The sequence below is a fragment of the Balaenoptera acutorostrata genome, chromosome 2 (assembly GCF_949987535.1).
Source record: "Balaenoptera acutorostrata chromosome 2, mBalAcu1.1, whole genome shotgun sequence".
Classification (NCBI taxonomy): Eukaryota; Metazoa; Chordata; class Mammalia; order Artiodactyla; family Balaenopteridae; genus Balaenoptera; species Balaenoptera acutorostrata.
The window spans coordinates 79,643,161-79,663,885 of record NC_080065.1 but is presented as its reverse complement, the minus strand read 5'-3'; the positions used below and the strand labels follow the sequence as shown (position 1 = coordinate 79,663,885).

The 20,725-nt window shown below is 38.2% G+C and overlaps 1 protein-coding gene across 6 annotated transcripts in view; it reads left to right on the top strand.

Moving 5' to 3' along the window:
- Positions 1-20,725, top strand: part of KIAA0825 (KIAA0825 ortholog) — a 414,587-nt gene that overhangs the window by 194,164 nt on the left and 199,698 nt on the right. For all 6 annotated transcript variants that reach the window (XM_007197441.2, XM_057539769.1, XM_057539766.1 and 3 more), the window contains 4 exons: positions 1,963-2,371; positions 6,442-6,601; positions 10,658-10,816; positions 13,030-13,124. In XM_007197441.2, coding sequence (XP_007197503.1) covers positions 1,963-2,371; positions 6,442-6,601; positions 10,658-10,816; positions 13,030-13,124 — 823 coding nt within the window. The remainder of the gene's footprint in view (positions 1-1,962; positions 2,372-6,441; positions 6,602-10,657; positions 10,817-13,029; positions 13,125-20,725) is intronic.

Below are 20,725 nucleotides of genomic sequence, written 5' to 3'. Positions count from 1 at the left end.
GATTCACTTTGTTATAAAGCAGAAACTAACATACCATTGTAAAGCAATTATACTCCAATAAAGCTGTTAAAAAAATAAAATAAAATAAAAGCATATAACATAAACAGTAATAGATGATAATACAAAAGATAGTACAACATGGCACGTTATGGACCTAATTACCAACATAGTCATATGGGTAATATGTTCAAATAAATTCATAGGAGGCAGGGACTTTGAACCAAGAATTGAAGATTATGAGTGACCCATGAAGAGGGAGGGCATCCTATGTGAGAATAATGAGATATTCAGAAGGCTAAAAGCAAAGAGGATAAAATAAAGGTTCATAGAAACTGGCTGAGACTGGACTGTGGAGTGTTTTGTCAGCAGTGCTCTGCAGACTGATCTAGTAACAGTGGAAAACAGCTAAAAGAATTGTAGCAGAGAAATTAGGTAATCTGGCTGTACAGCTGGGCATGGTCTGGAGCAGGGAGATGATAGTCCTACAATAGTCCAGATACCACTTGTGAGGGAGGGCTTGAATAGGTAGTAGCCATGGTCACAGTGAGGCAAAATTGGGTGTCAGATGAGGGAGTAGGAAGATTTATCAGTGCAGTCCCCGGTGTGGTATGAAGGATCAACAGGAATGTTTACAAGATTGAAAAGGAAGGAAGGACAGAAGAAAAGAAGGAAGGAAGAGAGGATGGGAGGGAGGGTCAGGAGGGCCAAGGCAGTCTGGGAGGAAAACAATGAATTTGGTTTTAGCTATGGTTTGAGTTAATGATGACTAGGACAGAGAAGTGGAATGCCCATCGGGGAGCTGAAGTCGTAGGACTGTTACCCTGGAGAAAGGCCAAGACTGAAGATTCTAGAATCATCTAGAAGAGTGGTTCTCAACTAGGAAGATGGGAACATTTGGCAATGCTTTAGAGACATTTTTGTTTGTCACAATGGATGAGGATGCCACTGGCATCTAGTGAGTGTAGGACAGAGATGCCACTAAAACATCCTACAATGCACAGGTCGGCTCCTTACAATAAAGAATTCTCCAGCCCCAAATGTCAATAGTGCCAAAGTTGAGAAACCCTGATCTAGACAGGGAGGATCAGTAAATCCTTCAGAGAAATAACACCAAGTAAGGGAGAGTAGAATCTTCAGTCAACAGGCCAAGGACTTAGCAAATACATTTAAGAGGTGTTAGTAGAAGTGGAACTAGCATGGGACACAAAGAAGCAGAATAATAGAGGTAAACATGAACCAGTTTGTTGACTCATTTATTCAACAAATACTTACTGAACAACTGTTATAGATGAGGTCCTAAGTGCTTGGGCTACAGGAATGCCTTCCTGGAGCTTATATTCTAGTGGATGGAGACAGATAGTGAAGAAATAAAGGAGATTATTATTAACTGATGCTAAGTGTTATAATAAAGGCAATAAAATGGGGTCTAATAATAGGGAGGGACTGGGGGTTGGCCTGAGAAGGGCATGAAGGGACTGCTTTACATGGGATGGTGTGGGGAGGCTCTCAGAGGAGGTGACATTTGGGCTAAGAACTAAAAGAAGAGGAGCCAGTCCCAACAGGAGCTGGAATGATTCTGTCATGGATTCCAGGGGAAGAGGAGAAAGGCTTAAGGAAGTGCCAAAGGCCACAGAGAGGTCCAGAAGGAGTACCTTTGCATTTACTAATTAGGAGGACATTGAGCCCTTTAAACCTGAGGTCTTAGTAGATAAAAATATAAGTAATAATTCTGAATTTTCTAATCTTCATTTGTGGGAGGAAAAATTAAGTTTGGGATTTGGGGAAATTTTGGCAGTACTACAGAGGACCCCAGTAGAGTCCTGTCGGAATATGTCAGGAACTTGCTCTTCTCAACAATTTTCTCTGCAAAAATTAGACATCTCCACACAACACTCAAAGCAACACAGTGATGGAACACAAATGCTAATATTAATCATACCTTTTCTTTCTTTTCTTCCCCAGGCTGCACAAGGCTTGCTGCTCAGGCAGTGTCTATTGTAATCAGCAAGTTACCTACGGTGATTGCATGTTTGCCTCCCCCAGTTAAATACTTCTTTTTTCTGTCTGAGAGAAAAATGTCAAAAAACTTTGTTGAATTAAAGAAAGCTGGCCTGCTTGTCTGGAACTTGATTGTAATTATATGTCGGATATTTGAGGATGGAAACACTGTGGAACTTTTAACAGGTGCCTCCCTTGACAGATGGAGTAAAGAGAAACTCGGTTTAATCTGTGTGTGTTTGGAAAGCATCATGGGAGAGCAGACAAGTAGCCCTAATCAAATGACCCAAAAGGTCATACGGAGCATTGAGCAGCAAAAACCCAACTGGATTGAATGCCAATTGTTGAAAGCAAGGAAACTGAGCACCGAATGGTAAAGCGATGTTTTTCTTTCACTGAATTTCATCCAATACATTCACAAAAACAAAATCACCGATAAACAACCACCACAACCAAATAATGTTGGATAGGCAGCAATGGTCATTTTCCTAGCTTCATGGGAACTTTGATGAATACAGAAAAAGATAAATATTCCATTAAAAACTGGATTGTTAATGTTCCTTGTCTTATTAGAATTTGAACCCCATTGATACACTGGAACATTATACTTGTTTAGTCACCATCTTAAGGTTTCTGATTAAAAGGGTGGTAGTTAAACCCAGGAGAATTTGGTTTCACTCCTTTTCAGTGTGCAAACAGGTATCTAGTGGATAGCCTGGAGCGTTTCGTAAATGGATTGGCCATGGAGATTAAATTAAGAAGGAATTAATGGATATAAAAGGCTCTTTATTGCTTTCTGTGTACCTGATTGTCAAAAAGGTACACATTTTTCATCTGGTAATGTAAGAATCCCAGAAGGCAACTGGGGCATATCACACTCAAGCTATAAACACACCCAGCTGTTTCTGTATGAAAATGTCAGCCTTCTCATAGGTTTGTCACCAAGAGCTAAGTGATTTGTGGTATTGCGAAGATTTTTAAGGGTCCCTGATGAATTTAAATATGTACATAGAGTCCTCCTATCTTAAAAGTAGTCTTCAGTATAGAATTGCATGATATTGATAAGGGAGTTATGGTTCATGTGGTCTACAGTTCACTAAGCCAGCCCCTCCTTTTTCTACACTCTCACACACACGGTCCCCCATTCTTTGAAAGTATATTCATATTGCTAGAAGATACTATTATAACTTTCTGCCTGAAACAACTAAAAGTTGTTACTTTTAGTACATGGTAGTGATAAAGAGCACAGGCTCTGGAATCAGATGGACAAATACAAATCCCTTGTAAGTGGGCCATCTTGTGTGAGTTATAGAATCTCTCAAAACCTCATTTTTAGTGATGATACTAAGCTGGTAGAGTTGTTTTGAAAAATTAAATAACATTTGTAAAGTTCTTAACATCGAGCTTAGAACTGGGGAGCATTTGTTATTTATAAACCATTAAAATATGTTGCACTCACTGGTTAGTAGTGTGATAACAAATACTCTTTACTGGTGTATATTAATCTGTAAGACTTTATATTAATCCAAATTAATATAAGTAGTCATGTAAGTAATGTAAGAAATGTAAGTAATCATGATTTTCCTGTTCTTGTCATACGGCTTCTAGAAATTTACTTGTGAGCATACTGTGTGTAGGAATAACAATAGCAGTCAGGAAAATGCTTAGTAACATTGACAGTGACCTTAATCTTTACATTTGCATTTGATACCAATTTGCAGGCTTTAATTCAAAGACTAAAAGATTAAGGCCACGTCATTATCCATAGCAGTGGGTGTAAAAGGGAGAGAAAAAAGCAGAGTAAAAATAGTGGATCTGATTATAAAGTTAAATTTATGATACTGCTGAATTAGGACCCCCTCTATCAATAAGATCAGTTTAAAGTAATGTCTGTAATATACCTGGGGCTACACACAGGAATCCATAAGAAAAATTTTTCCTTAGAAGTTAATTTTCGTCTAAGTTTCTTATAAACAGCACTAACACATCTGGTTATCTCCTTTAGTAGGAAATTGTCTAGCTAATATTTGGCTGATTAGCTATCTGTTGTAACATGCATCCAAAATAATTATTGATTTTAAAAAATGTTTATAGCCCTCAAAGATTCTGAATACATATTATGTAACTTATAATTAGCACAGTGCTATGTCTTTCTCAATTTCTCAAATAATATCAATGTACAAAAATCCAGATTTAAAGTTATTTCATTTATTTGAGAAAGAGTTAAATTTGACTTATTAACTCACTTTAGGTAATCTCTTATGGATTTGGGTGCTATAGGAATGTTTCATCTCGAGTTTGATTTCGAGTTGATTATCTGATATACACATGAACTTCCATCTCTATGCATTTCTCACAAATTGATGATCATTTAGTTCATAGATCTATACCATGAGGAAAATGTATTTTAAACCATGATGTCTGTATACAGGTGGAGGGATGCCTTGGATTTACCATAGTTTTTTTTCAAGTATGAGAATGTAAGCCCTTAAACTAAAATAGTTCTTCTGTTAAAATAAATGAAATCTTAATTCCTCATGAAGATTATCTTGTAACTACACAATATCATTTAGCTAGATTTCTTTCACTTGCACCCAGATTTAATTTTGATTTTATGGAAACTGTGAAAATAACTGCAGTGGAAAGGTGGCAGCTGTAAGCATTGCTTGTCTTGCATGCTGCCTGAAAACATTACTATTCATTAAAATAACCTTCACTTTGTAGTAACACTCAAGCTGTAAACAGTCAACTTAGATTCTGGAGAACACACAGGCCAAAAAGTAAAGAAACGTCTGTCTTTGCAAAGTAATTTGTCGAGTTGAAGATTATTGTTTTTCATCATGGTGACCCTGACTTGGCTGGCTGGTGCATATACAGATTAAGATTAATGCAGTTATTCCTTGGCTAAGGTCTGCCTCTTTCAGGGCACATTCTCCCTAATGACATGATTGATAGGCAGTCCCAAATCCAGAGAGGAACTCATTAATCATAGCATTGACTGAATCCAATCATTTGCTTCACCTGCACAGTGATGGACAGGAAAGGATACAATTCAGAGGCTGACACTGAGACACTCTTTTGTCAGAGGGCCTCAACTTTTTCCATGTCAGCCTCTACAAAACCTGACAAGAAATTTTGCTTGCAGCCTGCATGCAGCTTCAAAAAGATATTTACAAACTTTTTTTTATTGCAAAAAGGTCTTTTTTGTTTGTTTAAAGATTTACTCTAGCTAATAAATATCTTTAAGAGTAGGATTTGCTTTATTTTTTAGCAAGGCTTATATGATCATAAAGTTCTTTTTTTGTTTTTTTTAGAGAAGGATGCTTTGAAGCTACATGTGGAAGCAATATAACAGTTAATGTCCAGCAGCTGGGTATCATTTGGTTCAGTCTTCAGGTCAGCGGCACTGACTCTTAGCAGAATGAATTTTATAATCATGGCAAAATCTCAGTAATGAACTGCAGTATATAGCTGATTACACCACAGTAAATTTCATTTAGTCTGGGAAACAGTGGAAACCCCTGCGTTTTCTTAAGAATACTTAGACTGCAAAGACTAACGTGATCCTAATAGGACTTGTAAAAAGAAAATTAGTATGGAATATATATGATGTAAGTTGAATATTGTGATTAATTTTACACTGGTACAGCTTGAGAATTTTTTAAAAATTATGTCATCCATTATTACTATGTAAATAATGTTTAAAATCAATAATAAGCACATGAGTTCTTATAAAAGAAACCTTTCCCGCATATAACTTGCACATTCCTGGTGTGGTTATAATAGACCCTTTTCCGGGAAGGGTAAGCAGGGTAGTGACTTTTGCTAAGTATCTGTCACCTAGAAGGAACAGGAGGGGGGCATGTATTTTTAGAAGGCAACAAGTGTCAAAAGGCCAATTTAAAATACCCAGTGGTCAGCACTCCTGCAGGAAGCACCCAGCCTGTATTTAGCATAATAGGCTCCCCCTTTTGACACTTGAATTAGTCTTTAGTGTGTTCTGAGACAGGTGTAAAGAGGAATCTGCAAAAGACAGAATACCAAAGCTATTTCTGGCATCAAAGATACTCTTTATCCTCAAAGAGAAAATACAGATTATTTCTTACATGTTCTTAAAAAGAAATGTTTTGTTTTCATCCCATGATTATAGCAATTTCAACAATTGCGGTAATGGGGAAATGTTTTATAGATAGGAGTATAAATGCAATAAAGAAATGTTTTAAAAGAAACGATTCAATTTTTAAAAATGCTTTCAGGTGCTCTGTTCCAAGGCGCTGTTTATGTGAGCTGCAGCCTTTTGGGAAGGCTTACCTATTTGAGCAAAGTCTTTATAGGTTCTTTGAATCCGAGATTTACATCGACTCTCCACACTCAATCTCTTTGATTATTTTCCATCTTTACAATTCTTCACCACTGATACTTATATGCTTTCTTTGTATTTAGTGCATTTATGACAATAGAGAAAAGCACAGCCTTAGAAGAAGGAGATATTGCTCTTGAACTGACTGAGCAGAAAATAAACATGATGGTCCTGGATATCTGCCACAAACCAGGTGGCAGCGAGTACCTGAGGCAAATTTATCACATCATGCGGCTCAATGAGGTAGGGAAACGGCCTTTTTACCGAGCAATTAGGTGTGTACTGGCCTGAGGCAGCGTCTGCTGGCAGCTAAGGGTTAGTAAAGGAGGTGATAATACTTCTTAAAGTCAATACCAAACTCAATATTGCATTATTAATAGAATCTATTCAGCCCCGGCTGTTCTGCATTTGTACAGCAGAAGCTTCACCGAGACAATGTCGGTTTTATTTATACGGTTTAAACAATAACACGGTTCATAAACTCAGTTCGGAATTGTAGAGACTAGAGGTGTAGTATGGGAATTGTGTATTTGTGACCATTAAGCTGATGTTAAAATCTGGTATTTGTGAAATGAATTTTCTGAAGAGAGATATAGCTCTTCTCCTGTAGACGTCATACTCGTGTTGGTGAAGTTGAATATTCCGTACATAATGAGAAACTTCAGAAGAATATCGAACCATATTCGGGAGCAACTAGATTAACCCAAGAAAATGCATTAATGTAGGGACACTGATTAGAACCAATGTCATGCTTATTCACCTCTCTGCTGGGTTAAGCGTCTGACCTTGCATGTATCTGGCTATTTTAGCAAAAATTTAGAGAGTAGGTATCTCAGTTATTTACTTGAAACAATCCAAGTTTGCTAACTTAGGTTTTTAATTTGATCATACATATCTGGATTCGAATGTGACATCTAGTGTGAATTAGAATTATGTTTATATTTTCAAACACATGAATGTATTTTTTGGCATACTAAAAATTGTATAATATGAATAATGTTAAGATATAGTGTTTTATCTCCATGAGGTAGGCCTTAAAAACCGTACATTTCCAAGGAGTGAATTAACTCTACCACAGGATTTTATGACTCAGTTACATAAATGTTCTCCCCACTATTATCTATCTGAAAGTTACTTCAAGTAAATCTTGTTTTCTGGCTTGCAGAGAGGTAATCAACCAGTCAGCTTCAATGATCACCTGAGAAGGATGAAGGCCTTTGTAGCTATGAGACAAGGTCCTGTTCTTAAGGGACTGGAGCTCAGTAGCAATTGTTACAAAGTAACACAACATGTTCATGCTTGCTAATGATCTCTCACAGCTTGTTTGAGGTTTCCATCTCCGGCAAGCAGGAAGTCGTGGCCTTGGCAAACTGAAAGACCTCCATTACGGAGTCAGGGTCTTCATGGGCATGTCAACCTGGCCACGCAGATTGGCCAAAGTAACTGTGGTGGTTACAGAGGAACAGATGTTGTAGTCAGAGTACCCTCAGAGCCTTAGTAAAGTTGAATTACAATAATTCTGAGCACAACAATGGCTGGTATAGATTGCCAAACTGATAGAGTCCTTTCTTTCAAAGTTCCATAACATGAGAAAGATCAGTAAATCACCAGTAAGCAAAATCAACAAAAATTAAGTTGGATATTTACTGGCCATCGGCCACCTGTTGTATTCAGGAAATCCAAAGGCTGTTTTCTCGTAGAACTCGTGGAACTCTGAGGAAGCGCTTCTGAACAGGTGTGCTATGAGAGCTGATGTACATAAGACTCTTTGCGGGAGTATCACCACATTCTGATTCAAAGTTACGATTTTTCTTTCTCTGCAACTGAATATACTTACTGTTATGGCAACATCTATCAGATGGGAAAGCAAGCTAAGTACTTGGTGGTTTATTGTGCTGCGTGAAATGCAGGGCTGCAAGGCTAGAGGCATAATGTAAGGTGAGGATAGAATCAACGAAAGTAGCGAGGCCTCTGCCTTGACTACTGAGACAAAGCAGGCAGTAAACACAAATAACACAAGGGTGACTGAGTGACTAGCATAATACTTATGGCTGCTTTTATACTGTGAGGCATCGTTATGCTGTAGGTAAATTGCACCGTGACGTTTGTTCATTTGATGAGTGGCGTCATGCCTTTAGCACTTTCAGGTGTGCTGCTAAATAGTGTTCGAAAACATAAATACAGAGCATTTACACGTACAGGCCTGGGTGAGTGGAAGCGTTGGTGTGCTATTGAAAGACAGGGAAGTTTTGAGAGAAGATGAGTTTTTAACTGTTTGAAATAAAGGTAAGGTGTCCGAGCATAAAAGTCCAAATGGTGGTTGAAGATGCTGGCCAGAGGCACAGATACAAGAGGCTGTGACTGTAGATTTGGTGGCTTTCAAGTAGGATGGTAGTTGAGCTCATGAGGCCAGTGGATCTCTTCAGTGGAGAGCAACAGAGAAGCGATGGGTAGAGGAATAAGCTCTGATGTAACTGCACAGGGAATATGTTCAAGAAAGGATGTTCAAAGAAAAATGTATTTCTTCTAAAGAAAGAGACCACATTAGCAGTACTTCTGGTTAAAGTGATGCCACAGAAAATCTGAGGCTTTCGAGAAGGGGCAGTGACAAGTGTCAATATAGCACAGAGGTCAGAGAAATCCACGAGGGAGAAAACACCATTGTGTTCACAGCTTACAACAGAACAGAGCACTTTCTCTTTTCTGAATTGTGGAAACAAAAAAAGCCAAAACATAGCCACGTAAGGGGAAACAGTGAGAACGATTGTTATTAGCCAAAACAAAGCAGTTTTTCAAAGAAAGGGGAATAATTTATTCCTGTTTAAAATTTTACTTTCAGAAATCATGATGGAGAAAAATTGTTTCTGTTCAAAAATCTAAATCTAATATAATTCTTTTCTGATGGCTTTATTGTTATCTAATAATATTTAATAAGAGTCCGTGTGTGTCTGTGTGTCTGTCAGATGCTACAGAATTAATCATTCTAAAAAAGATATGGTCCACAATGAGCAGGTTTAAGAAATGTCAAGCAGTGTTTTTTATTGCGAGATGGAGGGTTTTAGGATCTGAAATTTGCCTTCTACAGTGAGTACAGCAGGCGTTCTCTCTTCATGAAGTTACAGAGGCACAGGGAAAACACAGTGACCTGAGACTGGAGGTCTGGCTTCTTACTGACGCTACCAAGCTCCCGTGTGTGACCTCAAGTGTGTCTTCTGACCTTCCAGAGCCAACCACTGAATGTAGTGTGGGCTAGAGTTTCTCAAACTTTCATGTGCCCACTCATCTCCTGGGAAAGCTTGTGAACAGGCAGATTCTCATTCGGTTGGGCCTGAGATTCTGCTTTTCTGACACGCTCCTAGGTGAAGCTCATTTGGCTAATCCACACACCGGACTTTGAGTAGTAAGGGTTTTCAAGATGACCTCTGAAGTCATTTTCAGCTCTAACTTTCTGAACCTAAGTCCTAACCCTAACCTTGAAGAAAACATTATATTGTGACACACTAAAAATCAGGAGGACATTTCTGTTATATTATTTATTAAATGACTTATTAAGTATTTGATAGTTTGTGGGAAACTTTTAGTCATTTAAATTTATCATTTTCCAGAAGGAGTCTTATGAAGTAGATTATGGTTATTCACCTTTTTATTTATGGATGGAAAATGAGGTATAATGCAGTAGATTGACTTTTTTTTTTTTTCCTCCCCAGGTTGTCGCTGGTATTTGGGGGTAAAATTAAAATTACATAATTTGAGCTTCTATTGAACCTTGATATTTTTCAGTTCACAGTGTGAAACTAGAGTTTAGGAGCTTGCGTTATAATTAATTCTACATAGAGGGAGACTGCTTGCAGGGAACTATCAGAGTGCTTAGTACTCTGCTGAGCATGGAGGAGGTAGCAACTACACTTAATGAATGGATGAACAGTCTTGTACTGTGAATAGTCATGCACCCGAGTTAAGTTTTGGTAACCAGACATGTTAACATGTGAAACAATGACAAGACAATGCCTATTAAAAAGATTCTGATATATCAAGCATACATTCATTATGTGAGAATTTGTTAAATGGTTTTCTAATCTATCCTATATATTAAGTGAACCTGTTTTTGATGGGTTTGTTGTAATCCTGATTGGTATGTACTTGCTATGTTTCTTCTGAAAATGTATTCTGTCCTGAGGCAAATAATACTGTGTAATCTAGCAAATGTGCTGAAAGGGTAGGTTTGGATATTGACCAGTTTATTCTTAAAGAGAATATATGCTTCCTACCATCACGACTTGTAATTTTTTTCCCTTGAAGGAGTATTTAAAAGAACAGCTGTTTTCTATGAATGGTTCAGAGGAAAAGCCATTATGCACCCGACCTTTAAAGATGACCTTGAGGAGTGTGGAAGATCAGCCCTCTGCCTTTAACCCTTTCCATGTGTACAAGGTGTTTAGCGAAAACATGCTTGATCAGGTATGTGGAAATTAAATAGTAAATTTAATTAAAATTTGTGGGGTTTTTTTTTACACAAGTTAGAAAAAAAGTGCTTTGTGTTTGAATATTTACTCGTAAGCTTTTTTGGCTAGGAAGCAAAAGACCTTGTTCTTGTTTGCGCAAATTGACTTGGGAAAAGTTATTTTACCTTCTTTCTATTTGTCAAACGGATTCATATGTTTGGTCTGTAAACTTTGACTTTTGCCCCGGTCAGGTCACTGTGGGCAGAGAGAGCATCTGTTCGGCCGTGTCTCCGGCAGCCTCGAGAAACCCATGTTTCTTACAGTCTTCCCCTCCCTGGCTTCCCCCATCCCCCACACTCGCAAAACCCCTTGCAATCTTTATGGATTTATCTAATTTATCAGGTAAACTATAAAATAGTTTAAAATTGGTTGTAAATAGAGCTTTGAGCTCCTATTTTAAGTGGCATGAGGTAAATTTGCTGTCTTGTAACCCTAAACACACTCCTGAATTTAAAATGAATTTGTTAACAATCTTAAAGTCAGGATGTTTGGAATAAAGTCAATGTGATAAACACCGCTCATTTTTTAATGTCAGATAATGCCATTGTTTCAGCTGCAGGTTTCATAGTCACATTAAAAAGATCATCTTTATGCCAAAGGACTTGAAACCTAAAGTTGCTTTTGCTTTGTTCTTTTTTTTTTGGTGCCTTTTCCCAGTAGCCTCCTGACAGACTATTTGAACTAACAAGGCAGAAGAGAAGGATTGCTTGACCTAGAGCTCTGACGAAAATAAGAATTAAAACAATGGCCTAATTCGGGATGCAGATAATATTTTTACCTTGCCTGTTACAACCCTAGTCTACATTCATCAATACTGTAGTAGAATAAGACCTTCAAATGCTGACAACCTGGGGCAGAATTCTCCCGCTCTATGGCAGGATTGTAGTATTCCATTAATCAGCAGGTGACAGGCCATAGTTCTGGTTGGATTTTCAACACTGGCCTGGATGCTTATTATCAAAACTATTTAGTGTTGAGGGGTATAAGCATCTATAATACTTTAAAACCAAATATATTGTATAAGTTTGCGTTTATCGGCTGCCTTCCTGTGTTGTACATTCGATTCCTCCAACCATAAATAATCATTGTAGCCTGTTAAATTATCCTCACTTCATTTAAATAAATGGTATGTTGTATTCAGTTCTGAATTATGAGATTATCTTTCACAGTAATTTTTCTCCTTACTCTGTTGTGAAATTATCTATTAAATGAGAAAAAAAGAATTACTTATGTTATTTACATTTACAGGTCCTTATAATTTCCCCTTTAAAGCAGATTCTTAACCAAAAACATTAATATCATACCCTAATTAAGCTGTGTCTTATAATTTCGAGCCATAGTACTTCCATCTTTGTTTTTTTTTTTTTTTTTTTTTTGTTTTTTGTTTTTTTTTTTTTTTAGAGCAATCATAGATACCATCTAGACCAGAGGTTTGCAGACGGTTTTTTGTTTTTTGTTTTTTTTTTTTTTGAATTTATTTATTTATTTATTTATGGCTGTGTTGGGTCTTCGTTTCTGTGCGAGGGAGGGCTTTCTCTAGTTGCGGCAAGCGGGGGCCACTCTTCATCGCGGTGCGCAGGCCTCTCACTATTGCGGCTTCTCTTGTTGCGGAGCACAGGCTCCAGACGCGCAGGCTCAGTAGCTGTGGCTCACGGGCCCAGTTGCTCCGCGGCATGTGGGATCTTCCCAGACCAGGGCTCGAACCCGTGTCCCCTGCATTGGCAGGCAGATTCTCAACCACTGCGCCACCAGGGAAGCCCCATCTTTGTTTTTTTAATCAAACTTCTGGGTGCTAAAAAAAAAAAACCCCAAGAAACTATAAATTGATACATGAAAAAGTTGCCAATTATTTTGCTTTGCTCTACAAAGAGTCACCCTTTCAGAGTAACTTGTTGGGCAAATTTCATTAGCTCTTGGAAGAATAACGACTCAAGAAATTGATTTATATTTTTATAAATAATGACCACATCCCCAAATGGATTTATAAATTAATTGCTGTCTTATTGGAATAAAAACCTTATTCTGTGGACATGATTGATGTTATCTGTCTAAGTCCTTGTTCTGGACCCCCCTCCTTCTTAGTTCGTCTATCACAGCTGGAGCTTTAATTTACTGATCATATTAACTCTGATTAATAACTAACAATAGCGTCTTCTCATTTATCAACAGTCAGCTATCACAAAATGGAACTGGAATTGGTCAAACTTGCTGCCAAATTATCTGGGACTGGATAAGACGACCTTCAATGTACTGCTCAAAAACAGGTAATAAGATTGGGGATTTGGGGGATGTGGCGGGGGGGAAGAGGATATATATCTTTTATATATAGGTTGTATGTGAGTGTGTGTGTGTATATATATATATATGTATATATATATATATTTGAAATTATATGAAGTATAGTTTGTGAATGCTGTTTTTCTATAGTAAGCATTTGCAGAAGGCAGGAAAACTTTTTCTGAGATGAAATTGGTTGATTTTAGCCTAAATTTTAAATATTTTTGATTTTGTGTTGTAAACACCAAAAGTTATTGATTTGAATGTCATTATAATACTATGCCTTTGTTTACAACAATTTAATGAATGCATACAAAATGCCAAGCCAAATCAACTAATCAGGGGAAACATGTAAGTAAAACTGTCATGATTGAATTTTTTTTGCTTTTCAGCCAGTTATTTTGGCACCGTCTTGCTGTAGTCTCAGTTGCATACTACTTTACACACATATGCACACACGTGTGCACTTACACCCCAGGATAACCCAATAAAATGATAATGTGATTTCAGTCTAGGAGTCTATACATGTAATTTATTTTGCACAAAAGCATAAATGTTTTCTTTATATTTTGGATCAATGAATATGTTTTTTTCCCATACCTTTAAAGTTTTCAGTGAAAACAGTAAGGTGTAAATTTTAAATTTGCATTTCTCTATCAAGCATCACATTTTTACATAAAATAGATATGTGCCGTTGCTTTTATTCTTCAGGTATTATCTGTTTGTTTACACTCACTTATCTTCTTTATGATCTTTGTATGTTTTCTTATCTTTCTGAAAAAAATATGAAGTATCTTTTCATAAAAGACGATAAGGCTAGTGACATAGTAGAATTGTCGAATCATCCTTGAGATATCTGGGTGCATATAAGAAAATATCTTGAGAGAGAGATTTCAGTATTTCCCAGGTGGAGGTTTTAAAAAAAAAGGCAGCTTTATTGCCAAGAAAAGCGGTAGCTTAGATGTGTCGTCATAGTGGTATTCCTAATATTTCACCCCTGAATGAAGCTCACCCACCCATCATGGACAAAGTTGAACAAGCCAGAAACTTCCCCATCGAGGACAGAGCCTTCTCTCAGCAAGCTTACCATGTGGCAGGTAGTAGTTCAGAGTGCACCCTATTAAGGCACAAGTCCCCCACAGGTGTTCCTAACCTGTCCCAAAGTTGCCTGGAGAGATGAGAGGTAGCGGTGCTGGAGGAAAGGCCAGGTCTTCTGTTGAATCTATGGCTACATAATGTTTGCCCAGTATTAAATGTCTGTCTGGAAACGAACTAAGGAAGATAAGTCATTTTTTCCCCGCTATTTGGAAAGTTTGAATTTATGTCGATTAGCTGTAGTATCATTTACTGAGTTCTTTCAGCTGTGAATTGCTGCCGCCAGTCCACTAAATGGTAATCTAGGGGCAACACGTCCTTCAAAACTTACTGCATTTGCTCTGTATGATATTCACTTTCAAGTGAATTTGTGTTTTACCCCAAATTGCATATTGTTGTTTTTGTTCAACAACTTTAGTTATACCTCAATTAGGTTGATAGCTATTAAAGTCTATTTCCCTGACATATTATGTGCAGGAATGAGTGGGGAAAAAGAACTCCTACAAATTTAGCCAGAAGTAACAGGTCAAAACAGTTCTCTTGGAAAAAGGGTCATGAATTTTTCTTTTTTGTTAATTTATTTTTTGGCTGCGTTGGGTCTTCGTTGCTGCGTGCAGGCTTTCTCCAGTTGTGGCATGCGGGGGCTACTCTTCGTTGCGGTGCGTGGGCTTCCCGTTGCGGTGGCTTCTCTTGTTGCTGAGCACAGGCTCTAGGCACGTGGGCTTCAGTAGTTGTGGCGCCCTGGCTCAGTAGCTGTGGCTTGCAGGTCCTAGAGCGCAGGCTCAATAGTTGTGTGCACGGGCTTAGTTGCTCCGCGGCATGTGGGATCTTCCCAGACAAGGGCTCAAACCCATGTCCCCTGCATTGGCAGGCGGATTCTTAACCACTGCGCCTCCAGGGAAATCCCAGGGTCATGAATTTTTAACAGAAACAGCTAGAATCTCTTAGATTCTTAAAGAATGGTATGAAAAACATTCTATTCTAAACTACCACACACCACAAGCTACAATGAATATAATTGAGCTGCCTTAGAAGGATGAAAGACCCCTGAGAGTTTTTCATCTCTTTTAGCACTTTCCCATTTATTTTAAGAGTGTTATTTATGAGACTTGATTAATATTGAACTGGTAAGGAAAATTTTTTCTGTTATTTTCTCTGAGAGACTCTCTTGTTTAGATTTATCTGAAATGCTGATTTTAAAAAAAATAGTGCATTGAATTTTTTTTTTTTTAATTTGTTTTTTTCCGGGCTTTCTCTAGTTGTGGCGAGCGGGGGCTACTCTTCATTGCGGTGCTCAGCTTTCTCATTGCAGTGGCTTCTCTTGTTGCGTAGCACGTGCTCTACACATGCGGGCTCAGTAGTGTGGCTCTCGGGTTCTAGAGCGCAGCATTGAATTTTTGACAACATGGTTATTTGAAATTACATATTTGAAAATGAGACCACAGAACATTGAGCTTTTAAAATGAGAGTTATATATGCTATCCTACATCCAAAAAGTGATACTTCTTACGTACAACCATGATCTTTGGGGGTAGGCAGAGCCAAAGATGAAAACCTAGAGCAGCTCAGCTGAATATGCTCAGTTCTTTTTTCCCAAAGTCACCAATTAAACAAGTTACTTATTCCATTTTTTTTCTCTCTTTAATTGGTAATAAAGGTATACTAGTCTATCTCTACACTATGGTTGAGTTCATATATAGCACTGCAAATGTTGTCTGGGGACAAACATTTGTCACAAACAAATGTCACAACAAAAGTGAACTCAAATACACAAATATGAAAAAAGTTGAGGAGAAGGGAATCCTTTCTATTCACCTCCTAAATTCCTTTGTGCCTGGCCTTCAAATCCAATATCATAAGCAGACCATCTGTGGACTTACTCTCTCAAGACTCTAATACCCTGAGTGGACAAGATTTCCCTCACCTCCAGAACAGGATGGAAATGGGAAAACAGGATTCCTGGGTTCTCAGGCCAGTCCTGTTGTGAGCTTACCTTAGGAAAGTTATCTAAACTATTCAACTTTGGAGTTTCTCTTCTTTAAAATTAAGTGATGATAATTATATATCTACTTCATAGAGATTGTTGACACAATCAAGGGAGTGTTAAAGAATGTGAAGTGGTTTTGAAAGTTTAAAATACTGTACATACTTAGAAAAGTAGTAGCACTAGCAGAAAGCAGTGTTAGTGTCTGGCCAAGTAAGGAAGCAGTAAAGGTCATTTGGGATTAGTAGGGAGTTGGAGGTGAGAGGTGGAGCAGTGAGGTTATACCTGAGGTCAAATACATGGAGGTTATGTACACTCCAGGCCTAAACCAATCATGAGGGTCAGAACAAGTGTCAGGTCAGAGACCAGGCAGCAGGCCCATGAGTCTGTAAGACAAGCAGTGAAAAAATGAGCAAGGAAGAGGGTCTGAAGACCAGGTGAGCCACGTAGGAGGTAAAGACTCAAAGGATGAGCACTTGAGGGACGGTTCAGGTACATGAAAGAGGAGATACGGTGGTGCCAATAATATGTGTATCTGAGACGACACTAACCTTTGTTCCACAAGCTGATTCTGTGCTGACTGCAAAGTCAGAACGAATCTTGAAGTGGCAGCCTGAGTCCTTGGCCGGGATGGGCCCTCTGCTTACTATCAGGCCTCATCTCAAAACACGTCCCTCCAATTCACATGATGTTCTAAGTTCATTGCCTTTCCTGTTCTTTGGATTCTCCAAACTCTTCCCCACTTTAGGGTCTTGGTACTTGTAGTTCCCTCGGCTCTTTCCATGGCTGGCGCCATCTTGTCTGTCTGGGGCATAAGTTACCTGCTCAGAGAGGTCTTTGCTTATCGCCCATCTAAAGTGATCCTCCAAGTCTATTTCCCTGTGCTCTCTCAATTGAGCTGTCACTACCTGAAATCATAGTTTCTGTTTATTGTCGCTTAACCCTGCTTCCCCCCCCCCCCGCTCCCCCCACCTCCAGGGTGGAAAGTACAATCCATGAGAAGAGTGCCTTGTCTGTCTTATTCCAACCATGTCTTCAGTACCTAGACTAGCCCTTGGGCACATAGCTGGCTCTGAGTAATATTTGTTGGATTAATTAACAAACAAATGAGGAATAAGAATGCAGGGAAAAAGTCAGCCTTTGACAGATGAACACAGAGTAGGTGTTCTCTAAAGGTGGTGTTTGATCAATAGTCATGTTGGAATAAGAAGTGTATCCTGGAAAATCTCAAGTAAAAATTTATCTATGTGCATATTCATTCATTTGGATGAAAATCGGGTTAATTAAGCTTTGTATGTTTAAAATGCCTGTTTTTGTTATTATGTGAAGTTCAGCTCAGATTAAAAGCACAGAACACGGGTCTTTATTTTTAATTAATTGATCCAGTTCAAGCCATAACCTCTCCAGCAACAAAGTCTGTTCTCTACTCCACAATTCAGAAGTCTTTTGACTTTTGGGGTGGTAGGGTTTGTATTTGTTAAATGATACTATCGTTGAAAAATTTAAGATGGAGTTAGACGACAAAAACATCCAACCAAGCCTTTATAAATTTGTGATTTTCAAGGCATTTGAAGAAATAGATAGTAGCTGAGACCTCAGAAAAGAGATCCTGAATATATATTAATGGTATATGTTTTTCAACTTAGAAAGTTTGCCATTGTGGAAAATAAAGACTCCTTAGAGGTTTAGAAAATCAACATATATATCAGTTCTACACCTTTACCTTTAATGCCATATAAGAGTAAGTACAGTGATTATACATTGATCTTTTGAAATAATAAAGGTACTTTTCACAGTTTCTTACAATTACTTTCCTGCTTTCTTTCTCACCCACTTTAAAATAAATCCAGACTATCAAATGAGATGGTGATTGCATTTGCAGGAAAGCTCACCAAAAGGAACACTCTGTATTCCTTCATTCATGGCGAATCTCCAGACTGCCATTTTGGTATTGTTTTCTTTGTCCCTGGAACAAATTTATGTTGCTTCTTTTCTCTTTACCTTATTTATTCCAGACTAATTCCCAAGAATGGTGGCATTGAAAATAATCTGTGAATACAGTGGAATGCTATGCTATTTTAACCATCTAAATATACTGCATATGAGTTTGGCTTCGTGTTGAGCAAGCACAATTAAATATGATGGCAGGAACAGCAGAAGGGGTGGTGGTGGCAGATTTCTGGCTACCATTTTGGGGCCTTTCCCAGTGGACGATAACCATACATCTGAGAGGAAACGGGAGTTTAGAAAACATGCGTTAAAAGAGCCGTTGATCTGTGGAGTTGATTGTTTGCTTTTAATAATAATAATTATTAAAGTGCCTTTAAGCTGTATCCTGTGTGTGCCCTGTGGTGTGTAGAGAGTAAGAAATATTGTCTCTGGGCTTGAACTGCGCACACGACACTCTCCAATGATCGTTCTCAGGCAGTGCTGCCATTAGCACAATGTTTATAGTTGCTCACAGCAGTAAATTCCTGATGTAGCAGCAGGCTGCCTGGTTATGGAGAGATGGGTTTAAGAAAAAGGGGAAGCTGATTTTATGAATACACACCTCTGAGCCATTACATACATTGCATACGCCATGGCATTCAAATGTAGTTTTTTTTCATGCTCTAGCTCCCTGGAAAACCCTTTCCTTCCCACCTCCGCCAAAAGACCTCAGACTGAGTGATTCTACCCACCATCACCATCTTCTCTAATAGGAGCAGGCTTCCCTTCCATTTTTAACTCCTAAAGCAGCATGTTTTTTGGACAGAGATTGTCTACAGTGTATCTAGGAGATATAAATTTAACTTCTGATCCTCAGGATTTTCAGGGGTTAGGGCTTTGGTACATGAACCAAACAAATCCATAAATGTGTATTGTTTTCCGAGTGGTAACTTGTATATGTCGTCTTTTACGGTGTATAAAGTACTTTCACACAAATCTTCCCCTTTGACACTCACTACAACTATGTAATAAGACACAGGTACTTGTGAGGGTGCAAAATGACATACCCAAGGTCACAGATATTAAGTAGTGTCTGGAAGGCAAAATGAAGGCTTCTGATTCTGTATCTGGTGCTTTATCTATTACACCGTATTCCTGGTCAGATTTTTCCAGCTTTATTGAGATATAATTGACATATAGCAGTGTGTAAGTTTAAGGTGTACAGCGTATTGATTTGGTGCACATATATTGCAGAATGATTACCATCACAGTGCTAAGTAACACCTCTATCACCTCACATAATTACCATTTCTTTTTTGTGGCGAGAACATGTAAGATCTACTCAGCAACTTTCAAGTATATAATAGAGTATTGTTAACTATAATCACCATGATGTACACTAGGTCCCCAGAATTTATTAGTCTTATAACTTTGGGTTTGTACCCTTAGGTCAAAATTTGTTTTTTATTACCTCAGTGTTCACTGTACAAGCACTGGTGATAATGAAGACAGAAAACAGAAAGCACTTGCCACGTGGCTGGAGTAATTTAAGTAAATTACATACATATTTAATTATAAATCCTTATGATAACCTTATGAAGTAGGTACTATGTTACCATTATTTTCCTGATAAGGAATCTAAGGCACCGAGACACAGAGCTCTCAGATTCTAGCTCATGTCCATATTCTTAACCACTTCTGTTAATTCTCTAGAGTTGTGCTTACTTTACTCATTCAAAAAGTATTTTCGAGCATCTGCTTTGTGAAATGCAGTTATTTGTAATAAAGTAACAGTTTACTAGAGAATGTTAATATATGTCAAAGGGTCCTTGAGAGCTGTTCCACAAAATTTTTAATTCATTGTGAATTTCCACTTTGGTTATCACAATACTTATCCCCCTTCTTCCACTCGTTATATCCCTCTCAGCAACTGGCTGGCCATCACCTATTTACCAGGAAAATTAAGGCCGTCTAACATGAATCTCCCAGCTTTTCTTCCTAAACTTCAGTTTTGTTTATGTCATCTCCAGTCCTTTGCTTCTTGTCTCTAGCCTTGGAGGAAGAGAGCCCTCTTCTCAAGTTTTAACTAGAAGTAAGTTGACTGTATTTAGGTTGTAGAGGGTCTGAGGGCTGAGAAATTTGGACTTTAACTGTTGAACTTGAGGGAATCATCAAAGCCTTTAAGCAAAGGAGTGATAGGAACAGAAAGCTACTTTAGGACATTAATAATAGCTCGGGTGGAGGGACAGGATAATTAAAAGGAGGGAAGACCAGATTAGAGACTATGGCTAGAGACTGAGGAGGAGATTATATATCACAGATATAAAAGATATTCCCAAGGAAGCTTGGGGGCCCAGCTAAATCTATTCCTCATTTGCGTAAAAGTTAGCTCTGATACTTTCTCTTTGAAGCCAGTGTGGCCTAGGTGTTTATAGAAAGGCGCCATGCTTATCATTTCTTCAGATTGAGTGTGTCAGTTCACATCCTCCAAGCAGGTGCCAAAATGGGATTAGAGGTACATGAGATTTGGCAGGAGAAATGCGCATGGAGGGTAAAGAGGAGGAAGCAGGAAGAGGCAGG